General features: G+C 60.3%; 2 protein-coding genes across 5 annotated transcripts in view; one reads left to right on the forward strand and one right to left on the reverse strand.

Annotated features, from left to right (window-relative positions):
* Positions 1 to 3,742, forward strand: part of LOC139173485 (mevalonate kinase-like) — a 65,563-nt gene extending 61,821 nt beyond the window's left edge. For 2 of the 3 annotated variants that reach the window (XM_070763363.1, XM_070763364.1), the window contains one exon: positions 1,956 to 3,742. In XM_070763363.1, coding sequence (XP_070619464.1) covers positions 1,956 to 3,214 — 1,259 coding nt within the window. In that variant the 3' untranslated portion in view covers positions 3,215 to 3,742. The remainder of the gene's footprint in view (positions 1 to 1,955) is intronic. The other variant, XM_070763366.1, reaches the window with a different exon arrangement.
* Positions 3,743 to 5,356: 1,614 nt separating this feature from the next.
* On the reverse strand, positions 5,357 to 16,163 carry TRPV4 (transient receptor potential cation channel subfamily V member 4). 2 transcript variants are annotated; one of them, XM_070762558.1, is made up of 16 exons: positions 16,092 to 16,163; positions 12,093 to 12,472; positions 11,811 to 11,983; positions 11,276 to 11,428; positions 10,685 to 10,825; positions 9,815 to 10,113; positions 9,489 to 9,668; positions 9,238 to 9,396; positions 8,991 to 9,083; positions 8,707 to 8,780; positions 8,319 to 8,484; positions 7,553 to 7,619; positions 7,118 to 7,434; positions 6,906 to 7,033; positions 6,143 to 6,264; positions 5,357 to 6,046 (listed from the first exon to the last, which is right to left on the reverse strand). In XM_070762558.1, the coding sequence occupies exons 2-16, from the start codon at positions 12,464 to 12,466 to the stop codon at positions 5,892 to 5,894; spliced, it is 2,601 nt and encodes an 866-aa protein (XP_070618659.1). In that variant the 5' UTR covers positions 12,467 to 12,472; positions 16,092 to 16,163; the 3' UTR covers positions 5,357 to 5,891. The 2 variants fall into 2 exon arrangements, with proteins under 2 accessions (XP_070618659.1, XP_070618658.1); XM_070762557.1 differs by lacking the exon at positions 16,092 to 16,163 and having other exon boundaries at positions 12,093 to 12,608.
* Between the last annotated feature and the right edge of the window lie 1,490 nt (positions 16,164 to 17,653).

The following is a 17,653-nucleotide window of genomic DNA, read 5'->3' on the forward strand; positions in this document are numbered from 1 at the left end:
ACAAACCCCCTACGCATTCACTGGGCAGAGTCTGGGGTCTTGCGCTGTTTCATTTCCCTGGGATCCGTGTGCGAATTCTTCGGATATTTACTTTCCAGTGGGTGTTTTTCCCCTTCAATGATTGCAAACTGTCTCTGAAGCCGATCTGGGTTGTTTTTAGAAAGTGGCAGATGGGCGATTCCGGGTCAGAAATAGGACTTTGGGTCCACTACACCTTTTCTCCGGCTGCCGTCTTTCTCACCTGAGTTTGAGGTGACAGATGGGGGGGGGGAGGATGGAGGATGTGGGGGGGGGGGGGCTTGTCCAGGCCTGTAATTCTCCCTTATTCCTTGCCCCTCTTTTCAGAAGCCTCTCCAAACCCCTAATTTATTCAATCTATTAGATAGATTTTGTAGATTTAATCATTTTCACAGTTGGTGGCTCATTGGATACTCAAGATAAACTCCAAATGGAAGCATAATGGAACCAACAAATGAGTTTTCACACCAGAAACTGACTCGAGGAAGGAGGGAGAGAGGGAAGCAGGGTCCACATCGCCCCCCCTCTCCCTCCCTCCCTCCCTCCCTCCGTCCTCCTCCTCCCAGCCGTCTTCTGCTGACTACAGTCGGTCACCACAGTTAATTTCACCAGTTTTGTTCATCTGTAAAATTGCATAAAAGTGACATTTTTGTGCTCATTATAAGAAGTGCTGATTTATAGCTGGTAAATGGATTTCTTTCCCCTCGCTCCTAGTGCCACAAAGCAGCCATGAAATTGCTTGTATAATATGGTTTAAATCCAATCTTTCAGCGCCCGGCTCCCCCCTCCCTCCCTTCCCCCTCCCCACTCAGCCACCTTCGAGTAAGGAGACATTTCCACTCTTCCCCGCACGGGAATGCTGCCGCCCGCCTGATGGACAACCTTGGAAGTCCGAAAAGGACCGCGGGGGGGGGGGGGGCGATCTTTGAGAACGTGGGGCCCATTTGGAAGAAGGCAGGCAAAGTGGCTCCCTCTGGGAAGGATTGAAGCCAACTGAACCCGGTGCTCGTTGGGTTGTGTCCAGAGGCTCAGCAGAGCCTCCACCCGCAGGGGCAGAAGACCAGAGTGGGGCCAACCTGCCTTAATGGCTGAGCCCGGGAGAGAGGTGGGAATTTACCCCTATGGCGTGCAGCCCCCTCCCCCAGGAGCGACTCCGGCACTTGGGTCCTTCCTTCTTTCGGGTCCTTCCTCTTCATAGCTGAGCTTCCCCCCCTTTCTCCCGGAAGTGGGGAAGGGGAGGGGGGAGTTGCGTGGGCTGGTTTGGTTCTCTCCTGGGATGGGGGTGGGGGGGCTTGGCGTGCAGAGAGCGCTGTCCCTGGATGACCCTGGGAGGACACAGGGGCCTTTATTTCCCCTCCCTGTTCCTCTCCCTTGGCAAGCAGAGAGGGCAGTGGGGGCCAACCTTTTTTCCCTGGGTGCCGAAAGAATGTGAGCTATCCCACATGCGCGAGTACCCACACCCATAATTCATTGCCTGGGGAGGGCGGAAACAGCTCCCCCCGCCCCCTGGAAGCCAGAAACAGCCTGTTTCCCAACTTCTGGTGGGCCCAGTGGGCTCGTGTTTCACCCTCCCCAGGCTCCAAAGGTTTCCCTGCGGCTGGTGGAGGGGAAAAACGCATCCCCCCCCGTCCCCCTGGAGGCTCCCTGGAAGCCAACCCCCCCCCCCCTCCCGGAGCCTCTGTGTGAGCCAGAAATCAGCTGGCCGGCACACACACGCACGTTGGAGCTGAGCGAGGGCAATGGCTCCGCATGCCATGGGTTTGCCATCAGTGAGAGAGGGGGGCTTCAGCGCCCAGAATTCCTCCCGGTCCATCCATCCATCCATCTCTTCCTCCAAGTTGCCCCTTGGGCAGAGAGCGCTCTAGTGACCTCTAGGGGTGGCTACAGGCATTACAAGCAAAGCATCTCACCCCCTTCTTCCTGGTCTCCCTTCCCAGGTGACGCCATGGCTCCTGTCCGTTCCCCGCGATACCCCAGCCCGGCTGAGCTCGACGCCTACGCACAGAAGGTGGCCAACAACCCTCTCACCATCAAGATCTTCCCCACCAACATCAGGGTCCCCCAGCACAAGCACCTTAACCGGACGGTGAACGGGTACGACACGATGGGCCAGCGCTACAGCCCCTACTCTCTGCACGCCAGCAGCTACCAGGGCCTCCTGGCCGTCGTCAAGGCCTCCGCCGGCAAAGGGGCCGTCAAGAGCGCCGAGGGCAAGCGGACGAAGATGTCCCCGGCCCACGTGGCCGTGGCCCCCTACTCGGTGACCAGCACTTTAGCCCCCGGCCCCTCCTGCGCAGCCCAGCTCGGCTACCCTGGCAGCCAGAAGCAGGTGGAGGCGCCCATCGCCCCCCCCAACGTCACGGTGGCTGCCTCGGTGGTCCCGCACGCCGGCCGCAGCCTGGGGTTGCCCCAGGCCAACCTGCCCTCCGTCCAGAACATCATCTTCCAGATCAATCAGCAGTGCCAGGCGCAGGCGGTGGGCCAGGCGGTGGGGGCGGCCAATCCCAGTCCGGCCAAGCACGGCACCGCGGGCGGGTTCGCCACCATGGCCACGGTGGGGGCAGCAGTGGCCTACGCGGGGGCCGTGTTGCCCGACTGCCGGAAGGGCCCCGAGCTGGTTGCCGGCTCCAACCCTGGCAGTGGCCTGGCGGGACCCAAGCCGGGCCTGTACCCGGACAGCCTGGATTACCTGCTGTGGCAACAGAAGCCGCCGCCGCCGCCCCTGCGGATGTACAGCGCTGGCAGTGGGGGGGCCGTCAGCAAGTCGCCCGAGGTGTGCGCGGGGCTCTTGCGCGCCTACCCTGCGGGCGGTGCCAGCGCCACGGAGAAAGTGAGCTCCTCCCCCTTGCACTGCGTGGTGGGGGGCCTGCAGGGGAACTTCTCCGTGGGGCCCTACTTCGCCCCCGCCTGGAACAGCGTCCTGGCCACGCCCAACAGCAGCGACTGCTACCACGGCCAGGAGCTGCCCGGCGGCCCCCGGGACCTGGACCCCTCGGAGGGGCTGCCCAGCCAGGCCGCCTGCAACGCCGCCTCCTCCGCCCTGAGCAGCAGCCTCCAGTCCCTGCAGTACCTGATCAACGGCCTCCACCCGCCCTGCATCAAGGAGCAGATGCTGGGCAAGGGCTACGAGACGGTCGCCGTGCCCAGACTCCTGGACCACCAGCACGCCCACATCCGCCTGCCTGTCTACAGATGAGGGCAGAGGCGCCCCCCCTCACCCCCAGCCAGGCTGCCCAAGCGGGGGGCGCAAAGGGAGGAGTCGGACCACAGGGAGATTTTGCTGCTATTCCAGGGTGGGGCCCCTGAGAACGGGGGTGTGGCTGCCTGGGAAGACCCCCCCCTATCCTCTATCTGCCCTGGGTGATGACGGGGGGGGGCATTGGAAAGGCATTGTGAACGAGCGGGGGAGGAGGGCAAGGAAGGGTGCAGACTCCCCCCTCCCCCCCGTTAATCCAGGGGGTTTAGCAATTCCGCCTCCTTTCTAGATGAAGTCTGTAACTTGCACTGTTTCAATTGAAAGCTAATAATGGGGGGGGGGGGGGCGAAGGGTCTGGAGGCCGCCTAAAGGGGGGGAAACACCCACTTGAAAACTTGAAGTGACTTTTTTTAGTTTGAACCTGCTGTACAGTTTTTGGCTGCTATAAGATGGATCCCCCCCCCCCTCCATCCCATCCGCATACCCCCAGGAGATTTCTGAATTAAAACATTATTATTATTATTATTATTATTATTATTATTATTATTATTTCATTTTTTAAAACAGCAGTATTTCATTTCATTACTTGTCTGCGTGTGAGAAGCAGGAAGGCCGGAGGGGGGGTGGACATTTGCAGGAGAGGCCCAGGGGGAGCAGTGGGCCTTTTCTCTTAAGCCTCGCTTGGAACCCAGATCTGTAGCATCTGGCTGCACAAGGGGGGGGCATGAAATCCTCTCCAAATTTAAGACATGTGGACTTCAACTCCCAGAATTCCCAGCCAGCCATGAATGATAGAGGTGGAAGAGGCCAGAAGGGTCGTGTAAGGCAGTGTCTCCCATCCTTGGCCACTTGAAGATACCTGGACTTCAACTCCCAGAATTCCCCAGCCAGTTGAAGTCCCCAAGTCTTCGAGTGGCCAAGGCTGGAGAGCCCTGCTCTAAGGGTCAAGGGTCACTCCCTTGCCTCCTCCCACAATCCCCAGCTGGGATCTGGCCATTGCAGTGTGTGTGTGAATGTGAACTGACCTTTCCAACCCAGAGTGAGCTCTAGAAAAGGAGTGGGGGGCTCTTCCCCAGGAGTGGGGGGGCACCCAGCGCCCTCCAGAAGCTGCAGCCTCTCTTAAGGGGAGGGGGGTGTATGGGGGGGGGGTTCCCAGGCTCTTAAGCATTTTTCTCATCCTTTAATTTCGACCTCCGAAAGAGGAAGCGAGGCAGCCGCCTCCGGCTCTGCAGTTGTCCTGCTGGAATTAGGGGGTTTCGTGGATGGCAGTGGGGCGGTTTCCTTGGCCGGCATTTCGGACTTCCCCTGTGATGGAGGCAGAGAGGAGGGGGGCAGAGGGGGCAGAGGGGGGGGTCTCCAAAGGCAGAGGTACTGTGTCCTTCACCACCTTTCCCAGCACTAAGTGCATTTACAAATAAACTGAGAATGTGTTTTTATACCACAAAGCAACCGTTATATTCTACTGTCGGACGTGCGCTCTGCACTGTATTGTTTTGAAAACGAGAGAAAAGAAAGAAGCTTGGGGGGGCGGAAACCCAGAACCCGAATTGTCTCCGAATGTCTGTCTGTCTTTCTTCTCTTCCCCCCCCCCACCCCCCCCAGAAGACATTAAACCGAGGCTTTCACTGGATCCTTGTGTTCTGGATGGTCTTTGCCTGTTGCTCTCGCCCCCCCCTGGAGCCCCTGCTAGGAAGTGGGTGGGGGGGAAGCAAGGAGGGTCTCCCTACCACCAGCCTGGGCCCCCTCCCTCCCCCTCTGCCGCCCCACCTGGGACGCCCTGAAGCCCCCCTTTCTCCACTGGGCAAAGCCATCACAGCTTCCCTTTGCATGGTATCAGTGGGGCGGGGGGGGGAGCGGCCGAGGGCCCCTTCTGAATTTATTTCCCCTGCTCTTCCCCCCCCCCACTTCTGGAGGCTCCCCACCCTTCGTTCCGGGAGGGTCTCCAGCCACTCAATGCACCCGCGGATGCTCCACCTGTTGAACGCCCGCCTGGGCCTGACCTTGGCAGAGGAGACTTGCAGGCCATCCATTGGGGTTTGCTGCCCTCTGGTGGCCCAGGTCCCAACTTGCAGGGAAGCTTTTCTGGAATCAGTCCAGACCGGCTGATTCCAAGCCCCGCCCCCTCAAAAGCACAGAGTACAATAGAGATGCTTTGGATTTTATTACTAAATAAATAATTTGATAAAGCCATGTGCAAAATAATCCCAGCAGAGGGGGCTCGCAGTCCCCAGGCAGCCTGACCCCACCCCCACCCTCGTGAGCCTCCCTGCGTCTTTCCAGGCTGCAGGAAATTCTTGCCAAACTGACCGCGGGGCACTTCAGAGGACCCACTGGACACTCCCTTGAGGCCTTTGGGATCGTGGCCCTGGTGGGATCCTTTCGGGCTCGGCCTTCAGGGCCTCCTGCGAGGACAAAAGTCTCGGATCCGGAGCGTTGCCCTTGGGGGGCCGCATGTGGCCCCCTAAACCCAGGCAGGAGTGTTTTTAAAAGCAACGTTTAAAATGCAAGAGGCTGGGCCTCTCTTGTCCCCTTCAAGCCAGGTCCACGCAAGGCCTCTGGTCTTGACCCCGGGTCCTTCGAATTATGGGACCTGGTAGGCAGCTCCACCCACATCCCCCTTTGAGGGGGTCCCACGAGGCCACCAAGGCTGTCCCGGAGTGCGGAGGTTGCTTGGCCCTTAGATCTGCCCGTCTTCCGTCCTCCAGCTGTGGGGGTAGCTGGGCTTGCTGTGCGCATGGGCTGAGCACATGCTGTCCAGGGGCACCGCCACCTCGTCCGGCTGGGAATTCTTGTTCAGCTCCACCACTCGAGGCACCACTGTGGACCAGCGATCTGTACACACACACACAGAGAGGGAGAAGCGGGTGGTCACTGTTAACGGCCGCAGCAGCCCCGGCCTCTCGGGAAGCCACCCGGCCACCCCCTCACCTCTGCGCAGGCGCCCGACGGTGTGGGAGAAGCCATAATACTGGTAGGTCTCGTTCTTGCCAGGGTCCTCGCTGATGATGCCCAGGTTCTGATTCCAGTGGGACCAGTTCACCTCGTCCACTCTGCCAGTGGAAAAGCAGGTCAAAATGCCACGGGGGGTAGGGGGGTGATCAGAAGGACCAAAGATCAGGTGACCAGTGGGCAAGCAAGCCCTTTCTCCACCAGGCTGAATCTCTTGGCTCCCAGGGGGCCCTTCATACGGCATTAGTTATTTTAAATATTAGATTTGTCATATGCTGTTTTATTATTGTTGTTAGCTGCCCCAAGTCTACAGAGAGGGGCGGCATACATATCTAATTAATAATAATAATAATAATAATAATAATAATAATAATAATAATAATAAATAAATAATTGACCTGCCCAGGACTTACCCCAGAACCCCAACCCCACCCCATAAATGCCCATTTTGGGAACTCCAGCTGGAGTCTCTACACCCTTCTATCATTTAGTGAATTCTACGTGGTTGCATCCAGCCCCCTCCTGGGCCCCCCAACCCTTCCGGAAAGGGAGGAGAGACCCTTCAGAGACTTCAAAAGCAGCTGGAGGGGGGTGTCTCTAAATGTGGAGGGGGCTTCCAGGACCATCCGCACTGGGAAGGGAAAAGCAATAAGGACAAATATGGGCTGATTCTGCACAGCTGGACGGGGGGGAACCTCTCTTCCTCCTCCTCAAATGGGGTGGGTGGGGGGGTCGTCTGTACCTGAAGCACCACCTCCGGTCAGGGGCCCCGTCCAGAGACTTCCCCACAGTGACCATCTCTCCCGAGCGGAAGGCCCTCCGGACAAAGACGGGGAAGGAGCGTTCGATGTCCAGGATGGTGGTGGCCCACTAGGGACGGAGGAGAGGCAGGGGGCCCTCAGCCATGCTGCCCACCCCTCTGCCCCCCCACCCCCAGGGCCCCCCCGAGCCCACCTGCAGCTTCCATATCTTCTTGCTCTCCTTGGACACCTGCCCCACCGTCTCCCCCATGAGGGCGATTAGCATGTTGAGCAGCAGGACGAAGGTCAGGATGATGTAGGTGACCAGCAGGATGACGAAGACCCCCGGGTACTTGGCGTTCTCGATCATCTCCAGGTCCCCCATGCCGATGGTCAGCTTGAAGAGGTCCAGCAGGAAGGTGCTGAAGGTCTTGCTGTCCCGGCAGGAGGGGTAGGCAGGGGCCGTGCAGTTGGGGCGCCCCCCGCGGCAGGACTCGGCACTGGGGCAGGGGTTCAGCAGGGAGACCAGGGCTGACAGAACAGGGGGGCAGAGGGGGGGCTTTAGCACCTTGCCCCCTAGCACAGGTGTAGCAGCACCAGAGGCCCCCCTCCCCCGGCAGGGCCAGACTGGGCAGGGGGGGGGGCTTACCGGAGGCGTAGCCGATCATGAATAGGACGTAAACCAGGAGGAAGCGGAAAAGGTCCTTGAACAGGATCTGCAGAGGGAGGAGAAGGGCACCTGGACGGGACGTCCCACCGCTGGGACCTCAGCTGGGCTGGGGTTTATTTATTCATTTATCAGATTTCTTCTTTTTTTAAAAAAATATTATTTTTTATTCATTTTTTTAGAAAACAAAAAAAAGCAAAATAAAAAAGACATCTGCAGAGGGGCGGCATACAAATCTAATTTAATAATAATAATAATAATAATAATAATAATAATAATAAATAAAACTTAAAAACATGTCTTTCATATAACAGATAAATATATGTATGCAGTGAAAGAAAATATTAATTGATGATAAGCAAATAACTATCTATGTGCATATATCAAACACTCCTGAAAATGATCATTTTTTATATGTCCTGTAAGTTTATAAGCTGATTTGTTTACTTTCTTTCCTCCTCCCCTTTTTTTTCTTTGTATATTTTCTTTGATTTTTTATGTAGAAATTTAATAAAGATTATTTTTTTAAAAAACTTAATTAGTTTTAATTAATTAGATTTCCATGTGGCCCTTTTTGAGACGACAGGCGGCCCCTGACTCAACACCACATGAGGCCAGAACTCTGACCCGGTGATGGTGACCGGGCGGAGGTGGCTTTGTGTGCCACACTGTTTCCACTCCAGGGGTCCCTTGGCCACGGGTCGAGGGCCGTCCGGGGAAGGAAGGGCGCCTGTCTCCCCCTCCTCACCTTCTGGATCATGATGCTGTAAGTGCCGGTCAGCTTGAGGCCGCGGGTGAAGTAGAGGGCGTTCATCCAGCCCAGCACCAGCGCGAAGACCATGACCGCCAGGTAGGCCTCGATGCCGGCCAGGTAGAGAGCGGCTGCCACCAGCACCAGGACAGAGTAGATGAAGCTACAGGGGGCGGAGGGTCAGGGGAGGGGTCAAGCAGGTTAATACGCAGGGGGAGGAGCCCATCCGCGAGGCCACTCTGGTCCCCTTCGGAAGACCCCGCAGCAGAGGCACCTTCTCCAGCCGGCCCCATTTGAGGGTTAATGGCTTCCAGGGGGGGATGTGTGGTCAGTATTATAAAAACCTCCCCCTCCAAAAAGAGCTGCCCTTCCCTCTCCCACTCACTAGAGGAGCTGAAAGGAGCCGTCGATGAAGAAGGAATTGACCCCGGGGCACTTCTGCGTGAACAGGTCCTTGATCTGCAGGAGGAGGGGACAGAGGTCCAGGTTGGAGCCTCAGCCAAAATCTCCAGACAGAAGCCGAGGAGGCTCAGAAGACGGGGGGGAGCAGAGGGGGGGTCCCAACCTCCCAGCATGCAGGGAAAGCAAGGAGGGCTGTGAAGGGAGCTGGAGAAGGACAGGGACCCTTCCCCAGGCAAGAAGAGACCCACACGTATCGTCTGCACTTACATTGGTGAAGAAGAAGAGGACTCCTGTGAAGAGGGTGACGACTTCTCCAGCCAGGCGGAGGTAGTCCGGGGTGGTCCTGTATGGGTACGGGGGCTGAGGGAGGGAGGGAAGGGGCTGAGGAGGAAAGCAGAGCCGCCAGAGGACGGGAGGGTCAGGGGTCCCTCAGCTGGGACTCTCTTGGGGCACCTCAGAGCTGCAGTTCCTGCCTGCGTCCACAATTGGACAAGGGATGTGTGTGTGTACTCACTGTGCCCTCCAGGGGGCGGTAGTAGGCCACCAGGGTGAAGATGACCATGGCGCAGAGGTAGGAGACCACGCTGATGTAGAAGGAGACGGCCCCAAACTTGCGCCACTTGTCCCGCAGCAGCTCGTTGATGGGCTCCACAGCCAGCATCTCATAGCGGTTCTGGAGCGGGAGGTGGCAAGCGCCCCGTGAGGAGCTGGTGGGCGGAGCCTCCCCACCCAGGTGGCCCCCTCTGGGTCTCCTCGCGGCCTCACCTCAATCTTGCTGTTGTAGACCAGGATCTCCAGCACCGACGCCTCCTCTCCGCAGGTGTCCAAGGAGGAGAGGTCGTAGAGGGAGGAGTAGACAGGCCCGTAGGCCCAGTCTCTGAACTTGCGGGAGAGGTGTCGCGCCTCCTCGTCCTTCACCTCCCGGCGGATGATGTGCTGGAACATCTGCAGGCAGGGAGAGGGGGAGGGCAAATCGCTCGGATGAGCTGCGGGGGGGGGGCTGGTTTGGCCAAAGCAATGGAGGGATCGGAGACAGATTCCCACCCCCAAACGGGACCCCTGGAGCCTCTCTGCCACCGGCCCTGTCTCACCCCGATCTTTCCCGTCTTGGCTGCCATCATGAGGGGCGAGAGGCCGTCGTTGTTCAGCAGAGACTCCAGGTTGGTGTCTGGGAACAACTTGGCGCACTTGATGAGCAGCAGGTCGTACATCTTGGTGACGAACTTGGTGTTCTCGCGGGTGTTGTCCGCAATGGCCACCAAGGCGTGGAGCACCGTGTTGCCCCGTGAGTCCTGCCGCCGGAGGTCGGCCTGCTTGTGAGCATTCTCGGTCAGGTACTGGACGATGTGGGGCTGGTTGGTGCAGGCGGCCAGAGAGAGAGGCAGCTCCCCTGCACAGAAGCGGAGAAACGGGCAGGTGCCGAGTCTGCAAAGGCGCATGGCTCAGCTCATCCACGGCAGCCCGAACCAGCTTGGAGATGAGCAGTGAACACGCAGAATCTCCAAGGCTCCTCCACTTTATGGGGTCCAGTTTAATTCTCCCTTCGGTCCACCAGTGGGCTCTAAATCCTGTCTCTACTGGTTCACACACGGGCAACATTTCTGTGCATGTTCAGAATCATCCCAGGCAGGTGGGCGGAGCCTCCTGTAGCTGCTGCTACCAGTTCGTAGAACCAGGCCAAACCAGGAGCAAACCAACGCTGCTTCTGCCCCTTGTTGGAGCCCTTCTGTGACTTGACCCCTCCATTTTTCCTCCATTCAGAAGTTTCCCCGCCCTTTGACCTTCCTTCCTCCTCTCCCCCTGCAGTCTTCTCTTCGTCGCCCTCATGGCCCACAGGTGGACGGTAGGCTCTCTGCAGCAAGAGTCCCACCAATGCCCTGGGACCTCAGTGGCCAATCCCAAGGAGAAGGACATCTGGGAGACATCGGCAAGCGCTCCCGGAGTCTGGGAGCTTTACTCACCAAAGTAGAAGTAGCCGCCCTCATCTTTGGGCTGGAAGAAACGGCCCCGCGCCTGGGCATGGACGTCGGCCCCCTTCTCCACCAACAGCTCCACGTAGTGCTTGCACCGTCGCTCGATTGCAATGTGCAGGGCGGTCTGGCCTGGAGAAGCACAACCGGTTATGGAGAACCTCGCTGCCCCTTCAAGCGCTCCCTGACCCTCTCGTGGCCCACAAAGCTGTGGCCCTCTGAGCACTTCCTGCCACGGGCCTGAAACCAGCAGCTGCTGGGACGTGGCTCAGCGCACCACCAAGACCCTATATTTCCATGCCGGAAACTCATTCAGCTCCGGAGACCGAGGCTCAAACGGGCATCTAATTGTGTCCTCTGGTCCCGACTCATGAAGGTGCCCGGTTCAACTCCTCACCCCACAGCTGTTCCCCAGACGCTGGTCTTGGACAGTCCCTGCCCCACAGAGAGTGTGGCTTGAAATTATGGTGAAGGTGGGGCAGGTAAAGACAGAAGAACGCAAGAGACAGTGGGGACCAACTGAGCCTCCGTCGCTGGGGAAAGAAGCAGCCCAGCCAGGGACCCTCGGAAGGGGACCTTCACCTCGGTAGTAGACATCGCGGAAAGGCGCATTGATGAATTCCCGCATGTTGCCCGTTTTCTCGGCAATGTCCAGCAGGAGAGGGATGGTGTCGTTCCGGCCGCCGTTGAGGTTCAGCAGGGCCTTGGGAAGACACGTCTTGCCGGTGGAGAGCTCTGGAGACAGGTGGAATGGGCACCTCGGTTATGCCGATGACCCCCCTTTCTTCCTGGGAACCCAAGACTACTCCCCTACCCCAGTTTGTCCTCACATCAACTCTGTGATGTAGGCCAGGCCAGGAAGGGGAGGCCGTCCTAAACTAATATCGGCAGCAGTGCCTCCTCACCTGTCTGGCCCCCAGGCCGCCTTTGCCCCACTGTGGCCTGGGTCCAGCCCATCGTGGTTTTCCTTCTGCCCCCAAACCTGAATGGGCTGCAATGGTGCTTGGTGGCATTTACCAATGTTGTCTTGGGTGCAAATTTCTCGGCCAAGATGGCCCCCTCTCCTTTCTGCCCCCCCCCCCGTGTCTCCCCCCAAGGCCACCCCTGCTTCACCAACCTCGGAACTCCTCGTCGGTCAGTCGCTTCTTGTGGCTGAGCAGGAAAGGCAGGAGGCCATCCAGCCCCTCCAGGGACCCCCGGGAAACGATGTCGAAGAGGATGGGCCGGTTGAAGACCTTGAGGATGGGCGGGGGGCTGGGGGCGGGCCCCTTGGTGCTGGGGGGCTTCTTCCTGGAGGAGGGGCCAGGGGGAGAGGGCAGTTCAGCACCGTGGCCCCTCAACCGAACCAAAGGGAGATTTGCCCCCCTCCCCCCAAGAGGCCCATGGGCCCCCTACTCACTCCAGGACCCTCTTGCGCCGGCGCTTGTTGTCACTGGGGAGGTGGCGGTAGGTGCCATAGTCGAAGAGGGAGTCCATGGGGGCCTTCTTGGGCCCAGGGGCCACCGAGGACTCGTAGATGGTGGACTCCAGCAGCTCCATGGGGTTGGGGACCCCCTTCCGGAAAGCCCCGTGGAACTTCATCCGCAGGTTCGGCTTGCCATCCCCCGAGGGGGGGCTGCGGGGGGCCTCGCCGGGCCCAGCGCCCTCCTCGCCCTCAAAGAGGTTGGCCAGGGAGGAGAGCGGGAAGGCCTCGCCCTGCGGGGGGGAGTCCTCGGCTGGGGCCTCGGGGGCTTCACCAGGGCCGGGCTGGGGGCTGTCCTCTGGGTCGGCCATCACGGTCTGGTGGAGGTCAGGGGCGGTCAGAGGCCAGGCAGGGGGCAGCAGTGGCCTTGCAACACTCGGCTGCCCCTGCTGCCAGTCACTCTGAGCGCTGTGACTGGACATTGGCCTCTTTTGTCCATGCTGGAAACCCAGAGAAACCCCCACCCGTCACACACACACATGCACAGACACACGCGGAAACTGCCCCAGTGGGCAGCGATGGGCAGCCTGAAGTGTTGGACACGTCTGTCAGAAAAGGACCACAAACCCCCCCCCCCCCCCCCCCGATGGCTCTGCTTCTTTCAAATTCTCTTTTTAAAATCACTGACCAAACGGGAGCAAAGCAGGGAAGGTTTTTAAGCCTTTAAGCCCTTTCGGACCCTGACCTGCCCCAGAGCAGAAGGGGGCCCAGATTTCCTATTCCACAGAAGCTGAAGACTCGGCCCACTGCCCCCCCAGCCCCCCAATTTAGGGCCCCAAGACCACCCACCTCTGCTCTCTGCTGTCTCTGCAGAGCGGGACGACGGCTGCTGCTTGTCTGGGCTGGAGACCCACAGCGTCTTCCCAGAGGGGGCTGTCCTGGCTGGGGGGCTGCTGTGCCTGACCCACACGGCCCCTCCCTCCCATGGGGCACAGCCTGCTTGCGACTCAGAGAGGCCTTTGAGAGACTGGCCACCGGCCCGCGGCTCACTTCAGGCCCGGCCCAGCCAGGAACAAGGAGTGCTTTCACTGCTCCTGGAAACTCCAGCCGGACCCCACCCAAAACCCAGACAGGCGACTGTGGGGGGCGGAGGGAAGATCCACTGCGGACTTCTAGAGGGGGCCACACGCCCTCCCTCACCTCTCCCGGAAGCCTCCGCCCATCCTCCCCAGCCGGGAGGGGGGGGCTTCTCCTGTGGGGGGTGGGGGGGTTTGCACCTGGAGGGGCCCAGGTGCCACAGGCAGGAAGATTCAGGTGCCGAGAGGCCAGTAGCCCCCCCCCCCCAACGTGGTTTGTTTTGAAGAAACAACATTAAAGCGGCTTCTCTTCTCCATCCCTGCCTGGAGCTGTCAATTCGAATCCTGAGGATTTTCCCAGGGAAAGGGAACCTCCAGGAAAGCCAACATGATGGACGAGGCATGCCAAAGGGCCGGCCAGTGACCCTGAAGCTCCCCAGGCTGGTCCTTGTGGCTGCCCCCCCTGCACCTCGCTCCTTGCCCTTCCTTGGCCCAGAGGGAGACCCCAGCCGCCAGCCGGCCCCCAGGCCTTCTCTCCCCACTGCCCCCCCCCGTGTGCAGAAGCTGGGACCACCGAGCAGCCTCCTTATAGGCAGGGAAGGGGCCGGCTGTGCCGTCTGCCCCGGGGGTAGGGGGGCTGGGCGCAGAAGAGACCCTCATTGTGCTCTGCTTCCGAGTTCCCAGAGCCAAGATGGGAGGCAGCCTTGGCGCTCGGAAGAGCCGCAGGGACTTTTGGGGAGTCAGTTGGGAACTGGGAGTTCCAGCTCAAGCGGGAAGGAAGTGTGTGGGGGAGGGGGGAGAGGGAGAGGAGGAGGAGGAAGCCAAGCCACAGACGGCTGGCTGGGTCCGGTGGGGGCGGAGGAGCCCCTGGTGCACGAAACCTCTGAGGATGAGCCTGGAATCTCCAGTCAGGCTCTTTCCTGGGGGTCCCGAAGGGTGAGAACATCTTTGCAGGAAGTCAGAACGGTTGACCAGTGGAACTGCCTGCCTCCAGAAGTTGTGAATGCCCCAACACTGGAAGTTTTAAGCAGATGTTGGATACCCATCTGTCTGAAGTAGTGCCTAAGCAGGGGGTTGGACTAGAAGACCTCCAAGGTCCCTTCCAACTCTGTTGTTGTTTTTAACAAAGCATTGGTGGAAGTCTGGAGACCTCCAGGCACCTCAGAGCCCCCTCTCTGCCCCCCACCCACCCAGGGAAGCTGACCAGCTCCTCTCTGTCCAGCAGAGCTCAGGCAAAGCTGTTCAGAGCAGGAATGTGCCGGCTGGGAGGGGCAGCTCAACTCCTCCGAGATCAAAGGACCACAAATCAGTAGCTGGAGAAACAAGGGGGGAGGGGGCCCCCTCCAGCAGGCAGACAGGCAGCCCCCCCCCTCTGGGAAGCAGCTTCTGGGCTGGTGAAAAAATTCAGTGGTGGTGGGACTCTTCACCACAAGATGTGGCAATTATTGGTGGGGGCAGGCGATGGGATCAATTTATTGCCCCCCCTTAAATGCCAATCTCCCGTCCTGCCTTGGATTCCGCCCCCCCCCAAGGAGCCACCACCAGGGGAGACCCTGGGAAGGAATCGGAGTCCCCCCTGGGCTCATCCTGGACCTTTACAGCTGTGCCCCCCCCAAATGAAAGTGTGTCAGAGAGGCCCTCCCCTCCCCCAGCCCTATTTTGGGAAGCAATGGCGCTGCCCCTCCGCAGCTATCCAAAGCCTCCATGTGCAGCCTCACCGCACGGAGCTTCCTTGCCAGCCCGGTCGGGAGGGCGGAGGCCTTGCTCAGAGGGGAGGGGCACCTATCCCGGAGGCCCTGGGTGGGGAGGGGGCTCCCGGCAGAGGGAGGCGCCTGGTCCTGCAGTCCAAGGCAGGGCAGGGCGAAGCTTGGCCGGAGGCGCAGTTTGTCTCCTCGGCTGCGGTTGCGCCTCTGCTCCAACAGGGGCCCGCTCAGTCTTGGGGGGCCGAGGAGGCTGCGCATGCCCCCCCCCGCGGCCCTGCAGCTGACGTGTGCGGGGGCTTTCATAGCTCAAAGGATTAACCGACGTGCCCAAGCAGGCTCCGTTGGGGCCCTGGAGCGAGAGGGGTGGGTGGAGGTCATCCAGCAGAGCCCAACGCCCGGCCATCATCCGTTGCTGGAGGGGGAGGGTGGGAAGGCCGCCCAGGCCCCCCTGCATGGGTCACCGGCCATGCCGCCTTCAAGGGGGGGAGCTTTTCAATTATACCCCCCTCCCACCCCAAAATAAGAGGCAGAGCTGAACCTGTGGAGGCGCAGGAAGGAGTTCCACTCCCGAGAACACGCGGGGTCCACAGCAGGAGAGGAGCGCATTCCTCTGCCCCACGCGGAGTGGAAGGGACCCGAAGGGCGGGGGGAAAGCCCCGAGTGGGGCGGGGGTGGGGCTGGGGCATCGCCTGCCTCGCGGCTGAAACTGGACACGAATCGGACTGAAGTGCGCAGACTCGCTAGTCGGGAAGAAAGACCATTTCCAAGCCGTCAGGACCAGATTCCATGGGGGGGGGGGGATGGTGGCCCCTTCAGTTCCGGAACTATTGAGGGGGGGGCGCCCGGGGGAAGCTCTCCCGCTTGAGTGCAGTCTCTGCCCCGGACTGGAACGAAGGGTTCTCGCCCGGAAAAGCGAATCCCACCTCCCCAAAGTCCCCCACCGGCCTCCGAGGCTGACACCGATGTGGCCTCACGAGGGCCCAAAGATGCGCCTTGGAGCCTGGCTCATCTCACTCGGGCTCTTTGGACTCCCGGAGCTGTCCTGGCTGGGGATTATGGGCACTGGAGTCCCGGAGTTCTGGCGGGAGAGGTCAGGGCCGGAGAAGCAGCCCCCAAACGGCCCTTGGCTGAGCCGCCTTGCCTGGACGGGAGGGCAGCCACCCCCCCCCGACCCCATTTTTTGCCCCCCCCCCCCGGGCCGGGCGCGCCCTGCTCACCTTAGCGCCGCTGTCCCAGTCCGCCCGCCGAAAATCCCCCGGCGCCGCCCGGGCTGCTCTGGCTTCAGGTCCCCCGCGAGTGGCGCTGCTCCTCCGGCCCCGCGCAGAGGAACGACCCCCCTCGCCCCCCTCCCCTCCCGAAGGAGCTCCCGGGCCGCCAGCCTCGCGGAGACGTCACTCGTCAGACCCCCCCCCCCCCCCGTCTGTCCTGTGGGGCGGAACCACTTTCGCTGAAACGCTCCAGGTATTCTCAAGAGCAGCCCCCTCCCCCGCCCTCTGGACCCTTTGACCTCCGGAGAAGCCGCGAGGCAGCTGTCAATCTCCCTCCAGGGGCTGAGAGGAAGGCCCTCCCCTCCCCCAAACCCCACCAGGGCTGCAGGTGGGCAAAGGAAGGGGGGAGGGGGAGGCTGCTTCTGTGCCCACACCCAGCTCTCAACTGCCTGTTTACCTGGAAAACCCTTTTTTGAGCCCAGGTGGGACTCAACATTCCAGGTGAACAGCGTTATCATCGTCTCTCCAGGTGGCTCCAGAGGCTCCGCAGAGTGAATTTCTTGAAAGTTTGCCAGCAGGTGGGCAGAAAACTGGCAAGAGATGGTGAAGCCCCCCAAGGAGGAAAAGTTGCCAGACTGAAGGGGGCGGGAGGGGGGTCTTTAAAATCCCCCTGTGTTAGGAGCGAATAGAGCGGACGGATTCTGGCAGGTGTAGAACCCAAGGCCTGGAGAGCCTAGAAGCATCTCTTCAAAGAAACTATGGAACTCCCTGCCACAAGGGGTGGAGGCATCTTCCTGGATTGCTGGGAAGGCCGTGGCTGGAGGCCCCAAAGGCCCAGAGGGTGGTCAGGAACTGCAGCCCCTCCCCCTCCTTCCTCTGGGCTCCCTGGGGAAAGAGCCCCCTCCCCTCCCTGACTACAGATCCCCATTGAGTCTCAGGGCCCCCCCTGCTTCCCTCCCGCTGGGCTGGGGGGTTTAGTGGGCAGCAGCCAAGGGCTGAGATTTGTGCTGGACGCAGGAATTTTTCTGGCCAGCCTGAACAGGCCTGGGCTGCACCCCCCACACGCAATCCAGGGACGACAGGAGAGCCAAGGAGCTGGGGGGGGCTGTAATTGGAAAGTAAACAGGGGGGGGGCTGAGGCTGCAGCCAGTGGGGGCCTGAGACAACTGCTAGAGTTCAGTGGGTTGGATACCCTGCAGACTGTTCTGAGTCCCAGGACTCAGCCCCCCCCCCCCTTGGCCCCCCATCCCCAAAGGCCTCCTTTGCCCCCTTATAAACTTTTTCTCCTTCTGCCAAACTTGGGAGGGCTCCATCTGCTGGCCCCTCCCTCCCAAGGGGGGAATGGCAGGAGTCTCCCCCCCCCAACCATTGTTTGCTGCTCCATCTGTGGGGAAAGGCTGCCCCCTGCTGGCGTGATGCAGCAAAGTCCAGCGTCGGGAAAACCTGGGGATCCAATGAGCCTGGTGGGCAACCCCCCTGCCCCTGATGCCCACCGCCCAATGGGGGCCACAGGACCAGCTGAGAAGACCCTTCCCCCTCCAGGAGTTGCAAATAAACCCACGGACTAACAG

The sequence above is a fragment of the Erythrolamprus reginae genome, chromosome 10 (assembly GCF_031021105.1).
Source record: "Erythrolamprus reginae isolate rEryReg1 chromosome 10, rEryReg1.hap1, whole genome shotgun sequence".
Taxonomy (NCBI): domain Eukaryota; kingdom Metazoa; phylum Chordata; class Lepidosauria; order Squamata; family Dipsadidae; genus Erythrolamprus; species Erythrolamprus reginae.

What these genes read in the sequence shown, in the direction of transcription:
- TRPV4 (XM_070762557.1), bottom strand. Translation starts at nt 12,577, where the DNA reads ATGTCCAGTCACAGCGCTCAGAGTGACTGGCAGCAGGGGCAGCCGAGT. An exon ending in GGGCGGCTACTTCTACTTTG is followed by an intron (nt 10,114 to 10,684) that starts GTGAGTAAAGCT and finishes GCTTCTGTGCAG; the next exon opens with GGGAGCTGCCTCTCTCTCTG. An exon ending in GACCGGAGGTGGTGCTTCAG is followed by an intron (nt 6,265 to 6,905) that starts GTACAGACGACC and finishes TTCCACTGGCAG; the next exon opens with AGTGGACGAGGTGAACTGGT.